General features: G+C 53.3%; 1 protein-coding gene across 3 annotated transcripts in view; it reads left to right on the top strand.

The window, feature by feature from the left end:
• Positions 1-22492, top strand: part of CACNA1I (calcium voltage-gated channel subunit alpha1 I) — a 111351-nt gene that overhangs the window by 14802 nt on the left and 74057 nt on the right. For all 3 annotated transcript variants that reach the window (XM_081061381.1, XM_081061380.1, XM_081061379.1), the window contains exons 3-4: positions 15719-15830; positions 17540-17673. In XM_081061381.1, the coding sequence (XP_080917507.1) occupies positions 15719-15830; positions 17540-17673 (246 nt within the window). The remainder of the gene's footprint in view (positions 1-15718; positions 15831-17539; positions 17674-22492) is intronic.

Here is a 22492-nt window from a genome sequence, read left to right as displayed (position 1 = left end):
GTGTTGCCCTCTGCGTGTGGGGAAAGGGCCAGCGGTGTGTGTACTCATCTAGTTTCCCCTCCCTGAGCCTTAGTTTTTTTCATCTCTATAATAGACGGTTAGAGATGGTTAGAGAAGATTTCTGTAAAGCACTCAGCCATGCGCCAGCACAGAGCAGGTACTCAGGGATGACAATAAGGAGAACTGGCACTTACTGTGCTGAACCATTTGTCTGCATCATCACCTTTAACCCTTATAATCACCCAGAGGCAGGTGCTGTCATAGCCCAATTTTACACACGAGGAAAGTGAGGCTCAGAGAGATTGAGTAAGTTTTTTCCAGGGTTGCGCAGCCAGGATGTGGTAGAACTGGGATGAAAACCTCAATTTCTCTGCATCCCCAGCTTCAGCTTTTATCCAGGATGCTGCCTCCGCTGGTGCAGCCTGAAGAAGCTGGTCCTCCACACTCCACCGGGGCAGGGAGGTTGGCTTCATGGTTTCAGATGGCCAGGTGAGGGTCTCCCTGGGTTCCAGCATCTACATTCGGCCACCACCTCAGTGTGGCCTGCCTGTGGCCACCCCTTGAGGAGTTTGCAGTCCCCTCCCTTCTCAGCTTTCACAGGGTTGCCGCCTTCCCTTCCAGCCAGGGCTGAGCCAGCCTTCTGCTGCTTGCAAATCATCCATGCATGGTGGGAAGCCAGTTGGCTGTGAAGGCTGCCTCTCTGATGGGCAGGGGGAGGGCGTTAGCCTAGGTGGGGAGACAGGGAGCTCCAGCTGCCAGAGACCTTGTAGAGGTCGCTCCCCCCTCTCACTCTCAGTCTCCCTATCTGCAGGATGGGAGAGTTGGGCAGCGAGGTTGGGAAGAGGCTGCCCGGGGTACCTGGCTCCCTGCTACCCTCCTCAGGAAACATTTCAGTGGTGTCTGGAGGGACACCTGGAGCGGGGCTCACTCGCTCTGTGCCTTAGTGGCTGTGCACCTGGTTCTCGTCTGCCCCCCTTCTGTCTGCTTCTGGCCCCCTGCCTGGCTCCGGCCCTCTGCTTGCTAGGTTGGGGTCTATGGGTGCTCTTACTTTGAAATTCACCTCGCCTAGACCCCTGCCTCTCAGACCCTGTGACCTTGCCCACCACTGAACAGAATAGGGCAGGGCCCACTGTCCCATCACAGCCCCCGGTGCCAAGTCTTGTGCTGTTCATGGTGAGGGCTTGGTGTGTTTGTTGAGGGGGCGAAGGGCTCTATTCAGCCATCATTCCCTCACCCATTCATGAGATCATTCAACGAGCCTTTATTGAGTGCACGCTGGGTACCAGGACACGGGCAGAGGACAGCCGTGGCCATTTTGTGCAGGTCGCTGTGGCTCCCGTGAAGAGACGTCCACCGGGAGACCATCATGAGAGGACGCCTGTGGGGTGGAGGAATATGGTGGCCCAGGGTGCCGGCAGGGCCTGGAGAGGAGGGTCCAAGGGGAGATGTGGCTGCCTTGGGGTTGGTGTTGGAAACAGAGGACTCAGAGTTGGCACAGGGACGGTGGCTTAGTTGCCGTGTGACGACCTGCTCCTGACTTCTTTGCTGAGGGTCTTTGGAGAAGTCTCTTGCCTTTGCTGAGCGTCTGTTTGCTCATCTACGAAATAGGGGGTGACAGTGACCCTGGTTGGGAATGTCAAGGGGTCACGTGAGAATCAGGCAAGCACTGACTGGGCAAACTGTTGAGTGCCATGAGGCAGCTGTGTGCACGCTGGGGTTGCTGGTGGAGCTCCCAGGGAGCCACCTAGGGTGGCCGCGGCTGTACTGGAAGAGGTGCCCTGACTCTGGAAGAGGGTCCTGAAGGCCAAGGGCAGCTGGACCCTGTGTCCTTGATAGTGGTCTGAAAGGCCTGGGCTGCCCCGGTCATTTAGGCCATCCCTTGCCTCTGGGCAGGCTTCCTCTCATCCTGCTGCTTGGATGGGGCCCTGGGCCACAGGGTAAAGGCCTCTAGGACCTTTCCGAGGGCTCCTGACTATCAGGAAGTCCCCCCTTAATCTAACTTCCATCCCTCCTATCCTGAGCCCTTTCCCTGTGGCTGAGTTGTTGGGAACATCTGGGGCTGAGTTCCTCTATCTCTTCCTGTCTAAACAGGTGGGTCCCAGGATCTCATCCCCCTGCCCCACGTGACAGCTGGTGTCACCCTCTCTTCCCTCCCTTGCACAGTTGACAGAGGACTGGCCAGGAGTCCAAAGCTGTGCGACCTTGGGCCATGACCTTTCCCCTAGACTCACGCGCTCCTTCTCACCTGCCTTCCTGCTCGGGGATTCCTGGGACTCCTCTGTGTGTGGACACCAGCTGTTAAGTGCTGCATGCCCAGGAGGGTCTGTGTGGCCCTCCCTGCCTTCCTGCCTGCCTTCTTTCCTTTATTCTTTCCTCACTCAAGGACCTTCAGTGGCTCTCTTGCACCCCTAGATTAGTCTCACATCACCTGGACCAGAGGCCAGGGTTCACACTGGTTGGCCTCCAGCCTCTTTCCTGCTCTTTCCCTTCCTGCACTCTGTTCTGAAGCCTAGACACACTGCTGATGGTTCCTGAGGCCCCTGCTTCCCTGCTTTAGCTTATGCTGGGTCTGCCCCCGCCATGCCCTGGCCCCCACCTCTAGGGCTCCAAATCCCGCCAGCGCCACCAGGCCCAGCTTCTGGCCACCACCTGCAGACCCCCCTCAGCCCTTTATGAGTCCTTCCCTATCTTACAAGCTTCCTCCTGCCTCGGGGGACTTGTTGCTTTATCTCTAGCAGGCAGGAGGCCTCAGAGGGCACTGTGGCTCTTACTCTGTGTCTCTAACAGGTGGCATAGGCCTGGCACTGTTGGGCTTCTGTATCACTTTCCAGTTCATGCCCACCATGACCTCTCAGCACCTCCCTTAAGGTAGCAGGATCGGAAGTGTGCTAACTCCCCATTCAACAGATGGGGAAACTGAGGCCCAGAAAGGGAGCATGACTTACCCAAGGTCACACGTTGAGTAGTTGGCAAAGGCAGGGTGGACTGGAGCCCTGGACTCCAGACTCTCTGGCCAGTGCTGCGCCCACCTAGCCTGCTCATGGCTGAGGAAGGGGTTCTTTAGGGGAAGGTGTCCCCTCTTCCTTCAGCCCTGGCCTAATGGGAATGCCCAGATGGGTGGCAAGCATTGCTGAAAGAAGCAACACATGTTTGTGAAATTGTCCGTTTCCCTCCATCTGGTGTAGTGAAGGTTGTTTTTCTCCAAAGTAAAAGTCAGCATCAAGCGGTTCCCTGGGGATGCTCTTGGAGGCTGGAGTGCGTGCTGTACCATCATTGGTCAGCAGGCTGGCTGGACAGCCAGTCAGAGGAGCCTGGCTGGGCCAGGGAGAGTCTGACCCACAGGGCAACCTCAGGAACTATGGCAAGAGCTACAGGAGCAGAAGCTGCCCTGACCCAGCCTGGGGGCATTGGTGAAGCCCACCTGGAGGAGGAGGCATGTGACCTGGGTCTTACTGCATCGGTAGGAGTGTTCCAGGAGACCTGTTGAGGGGTGGTATTCTAGGCAGAGGGAATAGGGTAGAGAACAATGAGGGGTTTAGAGGGGCTGGAACAGTGGGAGGCAGGGGCTGGAGAGCAGGGTGTGGAATGCCAGGTTGGGGCTTGCTTTTGATCTTGTAGGCCCTGGGAAACTATTGATGGATGTCCAGCAGGGAAGGAATACGGGTAAATTCATTTACTAGAATGGTTGCTCCTAGAGCAGAATGGAGGATGCTTGAGAGAGAGAGACTGCGGCCTGGAGACCATGCAGGAGGCTTCTGCAATGGATATTGATTGATCAACTGATTGATTGACTCATTCATTCAACAAGTGTTTACTGAAGCCAGCTATGTGTTGGACACTGTTCATGACTTGAGTGGAGGTGCCCTTAAGGCTGTTCAGCCATGCTGGGTGGAGCCACAGTATTCCAGGCCTGGACGAGCAGTGGTGACCCACAGGAGGCCCCAGCCTGATGGGGAGGCAGTGCCACACCCGAGCGTACTCCTAGGAAGCACAATGGGGTAAAGGCTGGGCAGAGGGACCCTCAGGGGGCCTGGAGGACGGAGTGGTCAGCCTGTCCTGACTGAGGATGTCACAGGACCTGGCTGATGAAGGAGGAGACCTTAGAGCCAGGGTTGGAGAGACTTTGCTGGCAAGGAGAGGGGTATGGCATCCCAGCTGAGGAAACAGCCTGGTCAAGGGTGGGGACACTGCTAACAGCCCAGAGTGTGGGCTGAGTATGGAGGACATTTAGCGTTGAGATTCTGGAAGGTGAAAGGGAGGACTGCACCGGGGAGGGCACTGGTGTTCACTAACGACCTACTGTGTGCTGAGGGTAGTCCATCTGCCCAGGAGCTTAGCTGGCTCTAGAAATTGCCCCCTGGACAGAAAAGACCCAGAGAGGGGATGTGTCCAGGCCACCCATGGCGGTGGCTGAGTGGCGCTTGGCTGGAGCCCTGGCCTGTCAGCCCCGGGAGCTACATGAGCCCTGCGGGGAAGTCTTGTTGTAATTGATATAGAGCAGAGAATTAGGAAGAAGGCTGGCTGGCTAATGAGGAGTCTGCCCCTCCTGGGGCATTTAAAACATGATTGGAATTTTATAAGTCCGTCCAGCCTGGGCTTCGGCTTCGGTGTCAGAAGCCAGCTTTGACCTGCCGCCTCCCTCAGACCGCCTCGCCATCCTGTTGGGAGAAAAACAGCCCCATTTGTTTCCCTCGGAGAGAAATCAATATGTCTTTTTAATCAGCCAGAATGTCTTCCTGCTAACCTCTCTCCAGCTCTCCTGTGGGGCTGCCTTCCACATTCTGTCCCCATCTGCCTGTGGAGCCGTCCTCTGCTCATCTGGTTTTCTTCTCTCCCCAAGTTCAAATCCTAATTCTGGCACTTACTGCTGTGTGATACTAAGCAAATAACTTGGCCTCTCTGGGCACCATTTCCATCTAGATGAGGAATCAGGAAGAGAAGGCTTGGCTGACTGAGGTGCTATATGGATGTGAGGACTTGGGGTACTGGGCTGGGAGGGGAGGGCAGGGCCGTAGTGGAGAGAGCAGGGTGCCTGAGGGCTGTGCCTGGCTTCTCCCAGAGCAGCAGGCGAGGTTCCCACCCACTCACTCATCCATCCATTCATCCATCCTTTCATCCACCCACCCACCCCATCCATCTACCCAACCCTTACATTCATGCATTCATTCACCCACCTTCCCAACCTACTATCTACCCAAGAATACTTAACAAAGGGTCTTAAATGCCAAGTCAAGGAGTTTGGAAACTCTCTGGAAGGCATGGGAACCACAGAAGCCTTTTGGGTTTGAAGGAACCTTTGGTTGCTGTGTAGAGGATGTCTCATAGGAGGCAAGGATGGAGGAGGAGGCTGTTGAGAGACTCAGGAGTGAGCGAGTGCTGCCTGCCTGGAGCAATGGGGTGCAGAGGAGTGGATGGAGAGGAGAGATTTAGGTGGTGAAACGGACAGGTCTCTGAGTTGGATGTGGGGAGAAGGGAGAGGGAGACCTAGAGGGTTCTCGTCTGGACAACTTCCAGGATTGGTGGTGATTGGGGTCTGTTCATTGGGGTAGGAAGTGCAGGGGAGAATTTGGTGGTCTGGGGAGAGTATGACTTACCCATCTTGGACGTGATGAATTCGAGGTTCCTAGACACGTCCCAGGCAATGTCTGGGAGGCCTGCTGCTTAGCGGTGAGTAAGCCTGGGTCTGGGACAGTCCCGGGACTGGTCAGCCCAGGGACCTTCAAGACAATGGGAGTGGGTGTGGGGTCAGGGATAGGTAGGGGAGACTGGGGATTGGGGAGCCTGAGAAGGTCTAGCATTTAAGGGATGGAGCCCGTGAAGTAGGAGGACGGTCTGCCTGGGGCGTTGTGGTGTCCCCAGGGCCCAAGGGAGAGAGACTTTCTAAAACAAGGGTCTTAAATTGAGATTCGTGAACTTGAATGGGAACGAGATGCATGTTTATTTTCACTGACCTCTGACTGAAATTTAGCATCTCTTTCTATCATAAATGGACGTAGCAAACCACAGTGGGATTATTGGCAGGTCTTGCGACTGTCACCAGTAGCAGTCCCGATATGTCCATGTCACATCGTGATGGAGAGCGATCTGAATGTCATTCACCGTCGTCGCTGCTTCACAGCCACTCAGTATCAGACCCACCACTGGCTCTGGTTATTCGTTGTATTGACAACGAAGCACGTATAGTTCTCTATCACAAATGTGTTTTCTTATAAAATATTTTGACAACAATTTTAACATAACCTGTTCCCCTCCTTTCTAATCTTAAGCATTAAAAATGTGCGCATTTCAAAACATTATTCTGAGAAGGGGTGTGTGAGCTTCCCCAGGGCCACAGGAAAGCATAAGAACTGTTGCAGGCGAATGGTCCTTCGCCCCCGATGTTGCTGGCCCCGTGGGCGAGGAGGGGGTGTCACTCGTGATCGTGTGTGCAGGTGTAGGAAGGGCTGCAGGGCTCTGTGGGATGCCTGTGTGACCGTGTTACATGTGTATGGCGGGTGGGCAGAGGAGACGTGTGTCGGGGAGCGGCCCCCAGGAGGCAAAGAGAGAATGTCGTTACCCTCCATCCAGCCCTCACCTTCTTTGTGTCTCCACCGAGTGTCTCCTCGTGGTTTCTGGAGGGCAGTGGCCATGTCTTCTTCATTCAGGATTCCCAGAGCCACTGTGGCCTCACCCCGTAAGGGGGTGCTGAGTAAATGAATACAGAAGGATGGGCGTTAAAAAGGAGAGGAGGGGGCGTGCAGGGTAGGAGAGGAGAATGCAAAGCCCTCCAGGAACAGAAACCCTGCCCTAGCCTCCTTGATGCCCCCCAGGGACAAGGACCTCCCTCCTGCCTGAGGCTGCAATACCCCTGGGCAGCTGCTCCAGGCAGGGCACAGAGAGTGATGGGCTCTGCCCTTGGAGAACACAGCCTGACTGGGGGTGAGAAGTCAAGACAGACCACACTCAGTTTGTAGCTGTTACAAGGGGGAGGGTGGGCACCCAAGGCCCAGAGAAGTTCTCTGACCCCTTGCTCAGGACCCAGGAGACTTCCTTACAGGCACACCTTCCTGTGGGTGGGCTCCTGAGGCTGGCTCAGCTGCCAGGCCATGGGACCCTGGCACTTTTCAGCCTGGGAGAGTGTCCTTGTTTAGAGCTTCCTTCCCAGGGCCCATCCACCCCAGGTTTTCTGCTGAGCTGACAGCCCCTGTTCCGTCATCGCCTCCCCCTCTCCTGCTGTCTGCACTGGGCACTGCGGCCTGCTGGGCATCTGGGAATCAGAGACTTTGGCCAAATTCAATGAGTTTTCACATTATGGGGACTCAAAGAAGTGGGATGGGGATAGAGACAAGGAAGGAAGGGAGGACTCACTAATCTTGTTCCCTCTTCTTAAGGGATCTCCATCCACGGAGGCTCCATGGCTTATAAGCAGAACCAATCAGGCCAGGCAGGGCCATGTAGCATGTAGAGAGCTCCCCATCACTGGAGGCATGTAAGCAGAGAGAGGCCTAAGACCATCTGCCCCGCAGTTCTGTCTACTTCATGAAGCAACTTTCTGCCCCAGCTCAGCCACTGTGTCACCTTGGGCAAGTTCTGCCATCTCTGGACCTTTATTTTCCTATCTGTAAAGTGGGTGTCTCCCAAAGCTGCCATGGACATGAGAAGAACAAATTCTTAAACAAATGGAAGACAGGATGGTGTGAAGTTCAAATCCGGGCCCCGCCCCTCACTAGCTGTGGCCTTGGGCAAGTCTGTGGCACAGGGATGACACCCCTGCCTTGCAGTGTTGTGGTGAAGGTTCCCGTGGGGATCCGCGACAGTGGGCTCCCCAGCAGGGACTTGTTCTTATAATTGTTGCATTTTAATTTTTCCTTAAAGCAGCTGTGTTTCATCAGTTTTTGTTACACTTTTTATTGAGGTAAAACATGCAGGCAGTAGAGATCACAAATCTTAAATGTCCAGCTCAAGGCATCTTCCCGTAATAACACTCCTGTGACCCCACGCAGGCCAAGAAGTATACCTCCAGCCCCCGGTAGCTCCCAAACCCCCACCCCCTATGGCTACTCCCCCCACGTTACCCCTGCTCTGGTCTCCTTCATGTAGGTTAACTCAGCCTGATATTTCACTATACACAGAGGGTGCCCAAAAAAATGTTGACACATTTTAAGAAAGGAAAAAACTATTAAAATTGTAATGCTCAGTATATACCGATAATAAAAGATGAATACAAGTCACGTTTAACTTCTGCAATGACAAGAGGTGCTCAGAGTGGTTCCCATCAGCGTCCAGACACCTCTGATAATGGTGAACTACTGCTTGAGCAACGTGGACCAAAGTGTCCACTCGTATCCATTTTTTTGCACCCTGGTATATACTTGGTACACACTCTTTGCTCTTCAGTGTCTGTCTTCTGTTACCCAGCGTGATGCCTGGTGAGTGCCATCCAAGCTGCTGTGTGTATCAGCAGTTTGTTCTTTTTCATCGCTAGGTAGTATTCCATCGAGCGAATGGACCACAGGGTTTCTCAGCCTTGGCACTGTTGACATTTGGTGCTGGATAATTCTTTGTGGGGGGACTGTCCTGTGCACTGTAAGATGTTTAGTGGCACCCCTGTTCTGTACCCACTAGAGGCCAGTGCTTGCCTTCCCAAGTTTCAACAATCAAAAATGTCTCCAGATGTGGCCACGTGTCCCAGGGGTGTCAAAACCATCTGCAGTCTGACTCATTCTCCTGTGGGTGGGCACTTGAGTGGTTCTCTGGTTGGGGCTCTTACGTCAGCATTGCTCTGGGGTGTGGACCCAGGAGTGGCACTGCTGGATACTAGCGTGGGCCTCTGTTTTGCTCTAATAGATGCTGTCAAGAAGCTTCCCAGTGCTTGTTGCTCATTAATAAAAGTTGAATTTATGAATTCATGAATTAGTGAATGGATATCTTCTTTAAAGCCGGGGCCTGGAGCCTAGTTGACATTCAAAATGGTGGCCACTGTTAGTTACTTCAGTGCAGGCTACACACTTCACATCCAGCCGGGTCCTGGAATGGGGACGGACGGTCTCTGGGCACCTTGGGGCAGTAGTGAGCCTGAGTCTCTCAGAACTCTGGTACAGCAGCTGCTCTATGATGTCTGGGCTTCTCAGAGGGGCACAGAGCTGGGCCAAGAACTGGGGTCTAGAACCTCAGGCCCCAGCCTGTGGAGCTCAAGGCCTGAGCTCCCATCCCACTGGGGATTGATAGGGGAAGGACTCCCATACAGGGTCTGGCTCACCTTTTTTGCCTCTCTGGTCCAGGAGGATGCAGCCCCCAGTCCCCTTCCTCCACTTGATTTATTTAGACAACTGAGGTACAGCCTGGAAATGGATCAGACTTTGGATTTGACAAAAAAGAAAACAAACTTGGCCCAAACAAACCCCAGCCAAACCCAGCACTCCCACTCCCACCCACCTTTCCAGAGCCCCCCAATTACAGAAACCGAGACTGTCAGCAAGGCCGCAGGATGGAGGGTGGTGGTTGCCATGGTAACCATGCAGGCCTCTGGCTCCTGTTCCTGGAGAGGAGGCTACCCCCAGGGGCCTGCTTGGGTGTCAGGAACTGCCCCCTCCATTTGGTCACTATTCTGTCTGGGAAGTGAGTAGCAGGTTTGAGGGGACCCCTGGCATGGGGCCTTCCCTGGTGACCCTGTCCCCTCAGTTCACATCCAGGCCTTCTCAAGACTCCGCAGCCGGGACGTGGGGTGGAGTTACGGTTCCAATCCAGCCTGGCCTCTTACTGGGGCTTTGAGGCAGCACCTCCTCTTGCTGGCTTCCCCTCCCACTATCTCTGCAGATATGTCCTTCTTTCTCGGGCATGGGCAGGGGCAGAATGGGCCCCGTCCTGACCCCACTAGGCACAGCCAGATGGGCTGATGCAGGGCTCACGGCCGGCCCAGGCCCACTCGAGAGGATACAGTGTGGGTAAAAATGGAAAAGCAGATATTCCACTGAACATATGCCAGTTGAGGGGCCCTCGTGTTCCAGGCCCTGGCCCAGGGGTTGCAGAGCACGTAGTTGAGCACGTGTGATTTGGCATGAGCAGGACGTGAGTTCGAATCCTACTCCGGCCACATCACATACCAATTGCATGAACCTGGGCAGCTGTGGCTGGAGCCCTGGAGACCACTCCCAGTGCCTCTGTTTCCTTATCTGTAAAAAGGGGGTAACAGTAGTCCTGCCAATTGTGGGGAACTTTGCTTAAGTTCTGGGGTGATTTTCTGCCTCACTAGGCCTGAACAGATACAGTTTTTGAAAGTGAAGTGAGGTGAAGTGAGTGAAGATTCAGCACACGAGACATCCACGTAGCTGGGATAGAATCTCTTATTTCTATTCAAGGTCATGTTAAGGAATCAGCAGATAATGCCAGTTCGGGATTCTCAGTCCTCTGCTGGTGAGGTGTTTATTTCCCCCTAAAGGCCAAAGAACGGGTCCTGTTATAGGAGAGATTGACAAACAGAGGGGCTGTATCTGCTGCACAGCGCATGCCAAGTCCTGGTCCCCCATCCACAGCTGCACTGGCTGTGTTTGGGGCCTCTGGGCTTCCTGCCTCATGTGCTTGCTGTAAGGTTTAAATGAGATAATACGTGCTGTTTGATTAGAAAAGTCCTTGGCAAACATCGAGAACACTTGAGAAATGTTTGCCATTGTTGCCATTTTCACTCTTGTTAACCCGGGCCTGGCACACAGCCGGAACTCAATATGTGCTCAGTAATTCACTGCTGGGCTTGGAGGCCCCAGTTTTGAGGACCTGAGGATCATGGGAAGTGTGAGCAGAGCAGGGGGAACAGGGTAGGGGTGGGGTTAGGGCCTGGGGCACAAGGTGGGGGCTGGATGGGGGTGTAGTCTAGCCGGGGGGTGGGGACTCTGCAGCCCACAAGGATGCTTTGATTGGTTTTCTCCCCGGGAAGGAAGGCTTTGCCTGCCGAGGAAACTATCAATTGGATCACCATTGCTTGATTTCCCCATCTGTGTTCCTCAAAGGCACCTGGGCTGCCTGTCAGGGATATAATCAGCTTCAAATGACTGAATGTGGCGGTGCTGAGCAGGTGGCACACACAGAGCCTGGACATTTGGGGAAACATGGTGTTTCAGTGGGTTTGAAATCCACTGTGCTTTAGGGACCCCCGTGGGTTCGGAGTCTGATGTCTGAAGGTCACTGTGTCTCTTGGATGGCTCTCCTCCCTCTGGTTTCCATCTGTGGGATGGGTGAGTGGATCAGATGCTCTCGGAGGGCCTGGGTGGGCTTGTTCTGTGACAAAGGTCACCTCGACAGAAGTGAGGACGTGGGTGATGAAGTAGGCAAGGTGGCAGGGTCCTACGTGCACGGCCTCAGATACCAGGCCAGGGGCTTTGAGCCTCGCTGCGAGAGGCAAGAGGGAGCTATTGAAGACCCCTGTCCTCATGGAGCTGGTACTAAAGCCCCTGTGTGGGGACAAAACCCCAAAAAACAGTTTCCAGGCTCTCGGCCTCACATAGAAAGGTGCTGGCTCGGGTAGTAAATGGCCATCAACTGTGATCAGATGCCAGCAGCTGTGGCTAGTTGGCCGTCAGCTGTAACCCGTAAGCCATTGGCCACTAATATAACGGCTGTGGCTACGCTAGCAGAAGGAATGGGGGCTAGCAAGAAGATGGTGGCTGGCAAGCGTGGACTGCTGTTAGGCAGATTATGTAGATCCTGCTTCCTGTGTCTCCAGCCCAGCCGCCAGCGAGTATATATTGGTTTGATTCCCCTATCTATGGCTCCGTGGGTGTTCCTGTTTGGCCTCACCGTGTCCTGCGTTCTTATGTGGGGAGTGGGAGCTGAGACCCTGCACGACAAATGGCGCAGCGAGCAGGGTCTCCTGCGTGACACCCTGCCTGCCCGATTTCCCAGAAATCCTGTACCACCCTTGGGGCCTCCATCCTCACGGCCTGACAATGCTCTCAGAGTTCCTCAATGCTTGTGATTAATGGTGGAAACGTTAGGCGTTGGGCCAGGCCACGGAGTGTTCAGCCTGGAGACCTCGACTCCCTCTGACAGTCTTCTTCCCTGTGCTACGTGGTCTGGTTCAACTTCAAGGAGGGCTGGTGCCTTTGATCCCCCAGCCAGTGGGGAGCATGTCAGGAACCTTGGGCAGTGATGCCAGCTCTGGCCTGACTTCTAAGCCTCACAGTCTCTTGGAAAGGGCCCAGGCTGTGCCATCTGGGATTTCCCTGAGTGCCTCGGGGCAGGGCCGAGACTGTCTATCTCTGAATGTCTGCAACTGAGCAATCTAGAGGTGAAAGCCGCTCCATCTGCCCCCTTGAGGGACTCAGTGCCACCGGCAAGCTGGGTGAACAAGCTGGGCAGGAACGCACAGCAGCTTGGGGCACCAATGAGTCAGACCGTTTGGGCTGCTCCCTGACTGTGTGACCTTGGATAAGTCACTTCAGCTCTCCAGGCCTGTTTCCTCATCTGTCTCCAGCGGGCTATGATAAGAGCTGGGACCATGTCCCCAGGGGCCTGGCACACAGTCGTTGTGGTTATTGCCAAGTTCATTGCTATGAAACCAGCTATACCAGGTGGGTAGAGAACATTTCTGGAGAGCAGGCTGAACCACCACCTTGTGACTGGGGAAAGGTGCTTCAAGGGAAGCTTTAAGAAGAGGTGATAAATGAACAGGGCTGTGAAGGATGAGTAGGAGTTTGCCTGGTAGAGACGGTAGACGGAAGAGAAAGTGCATGTAAAGTAGGCTTGGGGACAGCAAGAAGTTCAGTGCATGCCAAGGCCAGTGGGAGATGAGGCTGGAGGAGTCACTGATGTCAATGTCCAGGAGGCTTTGGGTGTCAGGCTAAGGAGGGTGATGGGAGCCATGGAAGGTTTTTGAGCAGGGGAAAGGCACAGTCAGAGTTGTGCTTCCGGCAGATTAATCTGGCAGTGGCAAAATACTTTGGAGACAAGAAAGGCAGGCTCTGGTTTTGCACGCCAGCTCTGCCTTTTTCCAGCTGGTGACCTTGGGCAAATCATGTTCCCCTTCGTGTCTCACTTTTCTCATTTGTAAATGGGGCTTATAATAGCATTGTGAAGATTAAAGGAGATAACACTTGCAAAGTGACCCAGTAGTGTTAGGTACACAGTGTGCCTGGTTATTGTGTGGGGCAGACTGGAAGGGCAGAGACCAGAGCTGGAAGCTGGAGGAGAGGCTATGTAGGGTCCAGGTGAGAGATGCTGAAGCCTCAGGGGAGGGCGGGTGAAGTCACAGGCAGGGACAAGCCATGTGTTACAGAGGAGAGCACTGCCCTTGGAGTCCAGCAGGCCTGGTGTGAAGCTTAGCTCTGGTATTTTCCAGCTATGTGACCTAGGAGAGATCCCTAGTTTCTGTGGTCCTCAGTTTTCCTATTCTGTAAAATGGGCCTGCTGAGGAAGAAGTGGGGGTGCCGATCTCCTGGGAGACCCCTGCTATGTGCATTTTGAACTTGAAACTGGCAGGAAGGGCAGAGGGAGCAGAGGAGGAGGCTGGAAGGCGAGAGAGCACAACAGGCGGGGAGGGGGGAGCAAGGGGGATGAGGGGCATTCAGCGGTAATTAGAACGTTTGAACTTCAAAAAAAGTTAATTAATGATGAAGCTGCTGCTGGAATGATGCTCAGGCTAGAAGGGGGCCCTGGCAGCGACTGAAAGTAATTACAGGCTGTGGCGGGAGAGTGGCAGGGCGGGATGGTAGGAGCAGGAAGGAACAGGGCTCTGGTGAGGAGGGTCTAAGGGGGAGAGGGGGAGGGAAGGCAGCATCCCAAGGTGAGCCAGGGCCTGGGGATGGGAGGGAGGCTGTTGCCAAGGAAACCAGGTTAGTCTCACATCAGGCCAAAGGTGCTCAGCACCCCCTAGCTGGCGTCTGTTTGAGGGTCTGGCTAGTGTGGCTACATCCAAACTTAGAGAGATGCTGTTAGATTGAGGAGTAGGGTTTTCCTTTGGAGATGCTCAAGAATTACTGGATGTTAGAGTGGGCAGGGCCCAGAGAGATTTACTTATTCATGAAACAGACATTTCCTCGATGCTTGTCACTGTTGGAGCTGTGAATGCAAAACCCTTGTCCCCTTGGAATGTAGCTTTTAGCTGTGGACAAAGACAATGAGCCTGTCAACAAGACAACTTCAGGGCATAAGTGCTCAGATCATTAAGCTGGGAGAGGGTAATGGTTGGGGTGGGAAAGGGTGACCACTGAGGGGGGAGAGATTGGGCGGGGACTTCTCAGAGGAGGTGACAATGAAGCTAATCGGTTAGAAAGAGCAGTCCTTGAAGGTCTTGAGAAGAGTCTCCCAGGTAGAGAGAACAGTAGGTGCAAAGGCCCTGGGGTGGAGTGTGCCTGATGTGCCTGAGAGCCAGGGTAAGGGTAGCAGGAAACGAGGTGATACATGGATCCTTGCAGACCACGGTGAGGGCTTCGAAGTTCATACGGAGAGAGACAGAGAGCCATGCCAGGGTTTTGGTCAGGGGAAGGAGGGGCTCTCACTGCTCTTTTCAAAAGCTCACTGCTGCTACAGGGAGGGTGGACCAGAGAGGCCAGAGCAGGCCCGTGAGGAGGCACCTGGTCCTCCAGTGGGGAACCTTCACAGGTTCAGCGACAGGAAGGGGCCTTGCCCAAGGCCTCAGACCCAGTCAATGCTGGGACTGGAGTTCAAGTACAGGCCCCCTGGTTTACTGCTTTCATAGCACAGAAGCTGCCATCCTGTTTCCTGTGGCTCAGTTCCAGGGGCGGGAATGGGGTTATGCAGGCAGTGTGCCGTGAGTTCAATCAGCACCCCTCCTCTTAGAGATGGAGAACCTACTTAATTCCACTTTACCTCGGATCACCTTCTTTTGAATGAAACACAGATTTACTGAGGCCCCTTCCAGCTCTGAGCCCTGGTCCTAGGACTATGTGGATTAAGAGGGATGGGACTGGACCTCAGTCAGCTGTTCTAAGACTGGGCAGGAGTTGCCAGGAGGGAAGGGAAGGAAGAGAGTGTTAGTGAGAGAGCAGCTTGGTGGGGGTGGGGAGGGAGAGCCACTTGTGCTGGCTCTAAGCACCTTGTGTCCCAGAGGCCCTGCCCAAGGCTTGGTGAAGAGATGGTCTCTAGACTGCTTTGGCTGCAGGAGACTTTCTGCCTGGGCAGGCCTGGGGAGGCCGAGCCCCACTCTGCTTGGCGCAGGGGCTGCGGGAAGACCTAGGTACAGATATTCAGGAGTGTGGAGACGAGCTCTAACTTTGACGGGATTGTCCAGCCAATCTCAGCCACACTGGACCAGCCCTCTGCAGGCTCCAGATCTAGGCCTCAGGTAGGGATGGGGTGTGTGTGGGGTGTGGGTCAGGGGAGGGGAGAGGTGGTCAGAGAAGGGAGGCAGTGACAGTCTGAGGGAGGGGGTCCAAGGTGGAGAAGCAGAGGTGGCCTGCCAGCCTCTGGGAAGCTCTCTCTTCCTGAGTCCAAAGGGAACTCTCAGGCTGGGGCAAGGATTTTGGGGAGGGGTTGGGGGGGGTTGGGGGGTTAGATTCTCTGGTGGGTTTGGCATGTGTGGCCATGTCTGGTGTGTGTGTGGGGGGGTAAGGAGGTGCCAAGGTCTTTGAGAATTTGGACATTGACCTATTCAGGGAAGGAACCCAAAGAGGTTATATGCTGTGCCTGTGTTTGTGATGGATGGGGGGTATTACCTTCAGGGTGCACTCCGCCCCCCGTGGCCACGGGGTCTCTGTGCCCACGGTTTTGTCCTTGACTCACTGTGCACGTGGTTTGAATGTGTCAGCATGCTGGTGATCCTGTTGAACTGCGTGACACTTGGCATGTACCAGCCGTGCGACGACATGGACTGCCTGTCGGACCGCTGCAAGATCCTGCAGGTGAGGGGCCCCGCCTGCTCCTTCTGCCTCTCCAAGCCCCGCCCACCACCCTGCCTGCTCCGCCCACCACCGTGCCCCGCCCACCCATCCTGCCTGCTCTGCCCGCCCACCACCGTGCCCCGCCCACCCATGATGCCCCGCCCACCCATGATGCCACGCCCATCCACCCCTCTGTCCCCGCCCTGCCTCGCACTGCAAAACCACATCCCCACCACCTGGCCTGCTCTCTCAGCTCGCTGTCTTTTTCCTCAGTCCCATTTGGTCTTATTCATTCCCCTTGGTGATCCTCTCACCCCTCCATCCCCCCTATCCATCTCTGGGCCTCTGCCCTAGTCCAAGCCCCCATCTTCTCCCACCTCCTCCTCCGGGTCTCCCCAACCTGACTGCTTCCCACCCTGTGCTGTTAAAGCATGAATGACTCTAACATTCCTCTGCCCAAAGCCTGTCCTTTGCTCCCCAGTGAGTTCTCTTGGAATAAAGGCCAAGCTCCGTAACTGGCTCTCGGTGTCCTTTAGGAGTGGGCCTCCAGTATCTCCCCTGTATCTCTCCTGTTCTCATCTCCTGAGGTCCTAGGTGGGGCTAACCCTTGGTACCTGCCATGACCGCATGCAGCGCATGTACACCCCTAGTGCAGGGGTTAGGGTTATACCCATTTTACAGATGTGGGAACACTCAGTGCTATCTCCCTGGAAAGCCAGATTCTTCCCGCAGGAACTGTCCTGCCTCCTGTGTTTCCAGGGGACTAAGCAGTTCCCAAGAAGCCCAGGACCTCAGAATCCCCTGGGGGCATTTGTTGAACATCCAGACCCTGGGTCCATCCCAAACCTGCAGAATCAGAATTGCTGGGGTGGGCCTGGGGTCTGAGTGGCTAACAGCTCCTCAGCCAGCCCCCAAGTGGTGTTACAACTGATTAGCTTTGGTGGGTACTAGGCTGGCTTCCCTACCAGGTGGTGTGCTCACTGAGGACACCCAGCCTCTGTCCTGACACATAGTAGGTGCTCACTGCCCATTTGTTGAATTGAATTGACTGTGGCCTTCATTGATCCTGGAAAGAGGAATTCCACCGAGGTCCCGCCCTTAGGAAACACACTCACCTGAGCCCATAGTTAAGGACACATTTGGGGCCTCTTTTCTGAGCAGAGGAAGGCAGCACTGAGACCTGTGTCTGGTAGGGTATCAGACCTGTTTTGAGAAAGTTCCTTCTGTGTGGGCTTTGAATTCAGATAGACCTGAGAGTCAGTTCTGGATTTTGCCACTCACTTGCTGTGTGACCTGAGGCAAGTTGCTTAACCTCTCTGAGTCTCAGTTTCCTCATCTGTAAAATGGGACTATTCATGGGGTCATTGTGAGACTTGGAGAGAATCCAGGTCAAGTGTCTAGCCCAGTGCTTGGCAATTATTATGGAAATTCTCTTTGCTTTACATCCACCTGGGTCCCTTGCCATTATACCGGGTTTTAGGGAACAAATAGAATGGGCTGCATGACCTGGAGCAAGTTCATTCCCCTCTTTGGGCCTCAGTCTCCTCATCTGTGAAATGATTGCATTGGACCAGGATCTCTGAAGTTCTCTTCCTGCCTAGGATAAGAAGTTTCCAGGTCTTGCCCAGGCCCCTTTTGTCCATCACTGTGTCCTGAGCCATTGTGGCTCTGAGCCCTGGGTCCTGTTCTGGAACCTCACACTTGCTTCTTGCCTTCCTCCTGCTCCACAGGTCTTTGATGACTTCATCTTTATCTTCTTTGCCATGGAGATGGTGCTCAAGATGGTGGCCCTGGGCATTTTTGGCAAGAAGTGCTACCTTGGGGACACGTGGAACAGACTGGATTTCTTCATTGTCATGGCAGGGTAGGTAGTGCACATCAGGCATCTACGAGTCTCTGGTGCATGCCAGATTTAATTTCAATAATCCATGGGGCTTCCTGGTGATGATGACAAAGCTGTGCGGTAATGTCTGGACAAACAGATGTTCCTTCCTCCCCTCTCTGGCGAGTTGTGTGTCCTCCTCACTGTCAGCGATACTGGGTCTGTTTTACACTAACCAACTGACCTTGAGAAAGCCACTTACCCTCTGTAAGCTTCAGTTTCCTCATCTGTAAAATAGGAATAATAAAAGTAGCTACATCAAAATGAGCACCCAATAAATGTCAGCTACTACTGTTATTCCAGATCACTCAGCAAGTCAGGGATTGAGCACAAACTCAAGCACTGACTGACTCCAAACTGGTTATTTCTACCAAGACGTAAGCTACAGTCAGAGAGAGGCCAGGTGACAACTTAGCCCAGTTCAAGTGTCTGTGCCTTGTTCCTGCTTTCCTGGGTCAAACCTGGCTTGTGGCTCATTCAGGCATTTACCCAACCACCAGGGGTTGAATGAGCTTCTACCAAGGGTCAGCACTGTCAGAAGTTTGGGGTATGGAGGACCGCAAACCCAGACAGAGGACTTGACCTTCAGCTACCATCTGGGGAGAGGCACCCAACAGCTACAGGGTAAATGTGTCACACATACTGAGACCAGGGTTCTGGGCAAAGCACGTGGTTTTCTGAGAGCATCTGTGAGCCAGACTGGGGGCTCGGGGGCTTGAGGACTTTTCCTAAGGAAGTGACACTCAAGAGCTGAAGGATGAGCAGGGGTTAGCCGTGCCGAGCAGTGGGTCAATATGGCACAAGTGACAAGGGGGAGAGAAAAAGGCTAGAGGCCTGTGAATGTGTATATGTATGTAAATATGAGTGCGTATGTGAATGTGTGTCCATGTGTCATTGTATGTGAGAGTGTGTGATTGCACGTATGTGTGTGCGTCAGCGTGTGTGTGTGTGTGTGTGTGTGTGATGCCATTGGGAGGGGGCAGGGAGGGTGGAAAGGCACATGACTGAAATGGGGAGTTGGTACCAAGTCTATGCAAAATTCTGCAGATACATTCTGAAGTGAAATGATTTGTCCACTAGTGTTAAAAAAAGTTATACCTGTTCTAAGCATACTTTCTAAGAACTGTATTCAATTTCACAACTCCATTGTCAACAATTATTTAGACTTAACTAGAAGTTATGCTGGGTTCATATGGTTTCTTGTGAACTATGTCACCCCTTTGTCAAGTTTGTCATTCTCATTCTCATTTTGGTGTGGCTGGAGGATATCCTTAAGTAGGTTTTTTTTAAAAGAAAAGGTGTTTGGATAGTGTCATTTTTTTCACTCCTGCCTCTCCAAACTTATATTCCTTTGATCTTTGTGTACAAAGGGTAGTTTTTGTCTGCGTTGTTCTAGAGTCGTAATTTTCCCCCCACAGAACCTGGCACGTGGTATCATTCAAATCTACAACAGTATTGCAGGTAAGTTCAGTACAGGTCTGGTGCTTCTTTCTTGGGAGACAACCTGCTTTTTCCTTGCTAGAAGCTTGTAGGGTTTTCTCCTTACCTTCGGAATTCGGATATTTCACTAGGGTAGGCCTCGGTGTAGGATTGCTCCCTGTGGGCCCTTTGAGAACTCAAGGAAAGGAAAAAAGTTCTTATTTTTACTTTTTTGGTTATTGCCCATTTTTCTCTGGTCTCTCCTGAAATTCCCATTAAGTGGGTACTTCCCTCTTCTATCTATTCTCTGCATCTTTCCTCTTTTCCCTCAGATTTCAGCTGTGCTAGGAGAGAATTCCTTGGTCTTCTGAATCACTAGCCATGTCCTTTCTTCCACTTACTGTCTCCATTGGAAGCGTTCATCTACTCTGCATCTTGTTAATTCCCAAGATCACTTCTTTCTCTTGGATTTCTTACTTTTCAGGGCAGTTTGGGTCTGTTCTTGTTTTATGGATATAGTATTCCCCGAGTCTCCTTATGGATCCTAATTAGGCTCCTTAAAGTCCTTTCCTGATCCTGAAGTCAAAGCATAATTTCCAAAAAGTTAAAAAAAAAAAAGACCCTCACCCAAATGTTAGAAGTAGAATGTATCACAGATTTATTCAACTCATTACTGAGGGATGAGCAGGATGATAATTAGCAGAATTAGGAAAATGGGCATTGGAGAAAGCATGTAGGGATGAGACCACTGGGTTAGAATCAAAGCTGGTGAACGACCTACAGGGTTATAAAACCACAACCTTTGGGGTTATCGTTTCTATTGGGCAGAAATCACTTATAAAAATCTATAAGTTGGGCTGGCCCGGGGGCTCAGGTGGTTGGAGCGCCGTGTTCCTAACGCTGAGGTCACCCATTCGATTCCCACATGGGCCAGTGAGCTGCGCGCTCTGCAGCTAAGATTGTGAACAACAGCTCTCCCTTGAGCTGGGCTGCCGTGAGCAGCAGGAGGTCGTCGTGGGTTGCTGTGGGCTGCTGTGTGCTGCCAGGAATGGCCGGTGGCCAGCGTGAGTGGCCGGCAGCCAGAGTGAGTGGCCATCGTGAGTGGCTGGCAGCTGGCGAGAGCTGCCGTGAGCTGCTATGAGCGGATGACTGACTGCCTCCAGCTGGAGGGAACGCAAGGCTCATAATACCAGCATGGGCCAGAGAGCTGTGTCCTACACAACTAGACTGAGAAACAACGGCTTGAACTGGAGTGGGGGATGGGCAGGAAGAAGGGGGAAAAAAAATCTACAAGTTAACATGGAAATTCACAGCAGCCAGACCTTTAATTAAACAGTAGATGGTGAATCAAACAAGGTATATTCCCCTAATGAAATTATCCTTAGATGGTGTGGGGACAACGCCCCAAAAAGCAGTTTCCATGCTCTCGGCCTCACATAGAAAGGTGCTGGCTCGGGTAGTAAATGGCCCTCAACTGTGATCAGATGGCCATCAGCTGTGGCTAGTTGGCCGTCAGCTGTAACCCGTAAGCCATTGGCCACTAATATAACTGCTGTGGCTACGCTAGCAGAGAGAAGATGGGAACTAGCAAGAGCGGATTGCACAGAGGCGGATGCCGGTGGTGAGAATATAGTGATATGACTCCTCTACTTATGGCTCCGTGGGTGTTCCTTTTTGGCCTCACCATGTCCTGCGTTCTTATGTGGGGAGCGGGAGCTGAGACCCCATCGGACGCCCCACACGACAAATGGCGCAGCGAGCAGGGTCCCCCGCACGACAGATGGGTCTGTTAAATAATGCTCCAAAGTTACATCAAGAGATATATTGCCCTCCCTTTGCCTTATTTCCAAGTTTTAGGGTAAGTTTTCTTAACTCCTGTTTCGAAGAAGTCACTTGTTTTGCAGGCTCCACTCACTGCCTCCCATGAGCGTCCCCAACCTGCCCTTTAGATTTGAAGAGTTTTATTGCTGAGTGGTCCCGTCCCCCCCACCCCCATGTGCTCATATTTATAAATTAAGACCATGAAGACCTAAGCTGAGTAGAGTGCGGGGCCGCCCTGGCTTCAGCATTGTGGTGAGGTCTCCATTTGATATCTTTTCTTGGTCCTGGGGTGGGGGCAGGATGGGGCGGGGTCCCAGCATCCCCCAGGGTTAGGGAGGGCTGGTGCGTATGCATAGTGTCACATGCTTGGTTTCATGCTCTGCTGTCGCCATTTAAAAATTCTTAATATGTTTTGAAAATGGGGCCATGCGTTTTCACTTAGTACTGGGCCCCACAAATTTATAGCTGGTCCTGGATGGGGGCAGGTTCAATGGAGACTCCCGTGCGGGATGCTGGGAACTCAGGTGACCCAGACCTACCCCTGCCCTCAAGGTCCTCCCGTTCTTTGTGCCTAGGGATGGCGTGGGTGCAGAGGCAGGATGGCAAGCCACCGCCCCAGGATCCAGAGCCCAGCCTCCCAGTCCTGCTCCCACTCGAGACCTGTCCCCAGAGCTCCCGCCCATCCCCCGTGGTCCCAGCCAGGCTTGGGCTATAAATGTTCTGTTTCCTGAGTAACAGGCCTGACATCCCAAGTATATTTTCTTCCTTCCTGCTCCTCCCCTTCCCCAAATTACTAGCTCCTTCTTCAAGCTCTGGAGGAGACGAACCTCTGCACTAGAACTTTCCTTAGTCAGAGCTTTCATCTCCACATCCAGTCAGCCCCTGCTTCCAGGCTGCCACTGCAGGAACTATTTCACAAGGAGCCGATCCCAAATTGGGACAGCCTAAGGTGCTAGAAAGTTTTGTGTTTTTCCCCTGCAACCTGAAATTTGTCTTCCCGTAGCTCCCACCTGATGGAACCATTCATTCACTTCTTCATTCACAAATTGAGCATTTATTGAGCATCTACTACATGCCAGCCCTTGTGCTGGGCAGTAGGGACAAGACAGACGCTGTTGTGATCTCATGGCTCGTGGTTTAGAAAATGGATTTAAAACAGATAATAAAATTCTAAAGAAATTCTAAATAGGGATCAATGCTATTGCAAAGAAGTGTAGAGGGCCATGAGGGACAGAAGAGGTACCTGACTGAGACGGGTCAGCATACAGCTCCCAGAGGAAGAGGGTGAGGAAAAACTGAGCAGGCGGGGGGGGACGGACAGGGCATCTCAGGGAAGAGGGACAACAGGCAGGGGACTTGAGGGGTCCTTTTGAGGAAGAGGAGGGAGAGCAGAGGGAATGTCGGAGCCCAGGGATCCCGGGGGTGGGTGGATGCTGAGAAATGAAGCCAGAGAGGGGGCAGGAACCTGATCATACAAGGAAGCCTGGAGTCTGTGGGCAGGGCTGTCCCTGACAGACACATGACTGTCCTTCAGGATTTGGAAGGCGGCTCCCTTCCTCCC

The sequence above is a fragment of the Rhinolophus hipposideros genome (genome assembly GCF_964194185.1).
Source record: "Rhinolophus hipposideros genome assembly, chromosome: 9".
In the NCBI taxonomy this organism is placed as follows: Eukaryota; Metazoa; Chordata; class Mammalia; order Chiroptera; family Rhinolophidae; genus Rhinolophus; species Rhinolophus hipposideros.
This window is presented reverse-complemented; position numbering and strand designations above follow the sequence as displayed.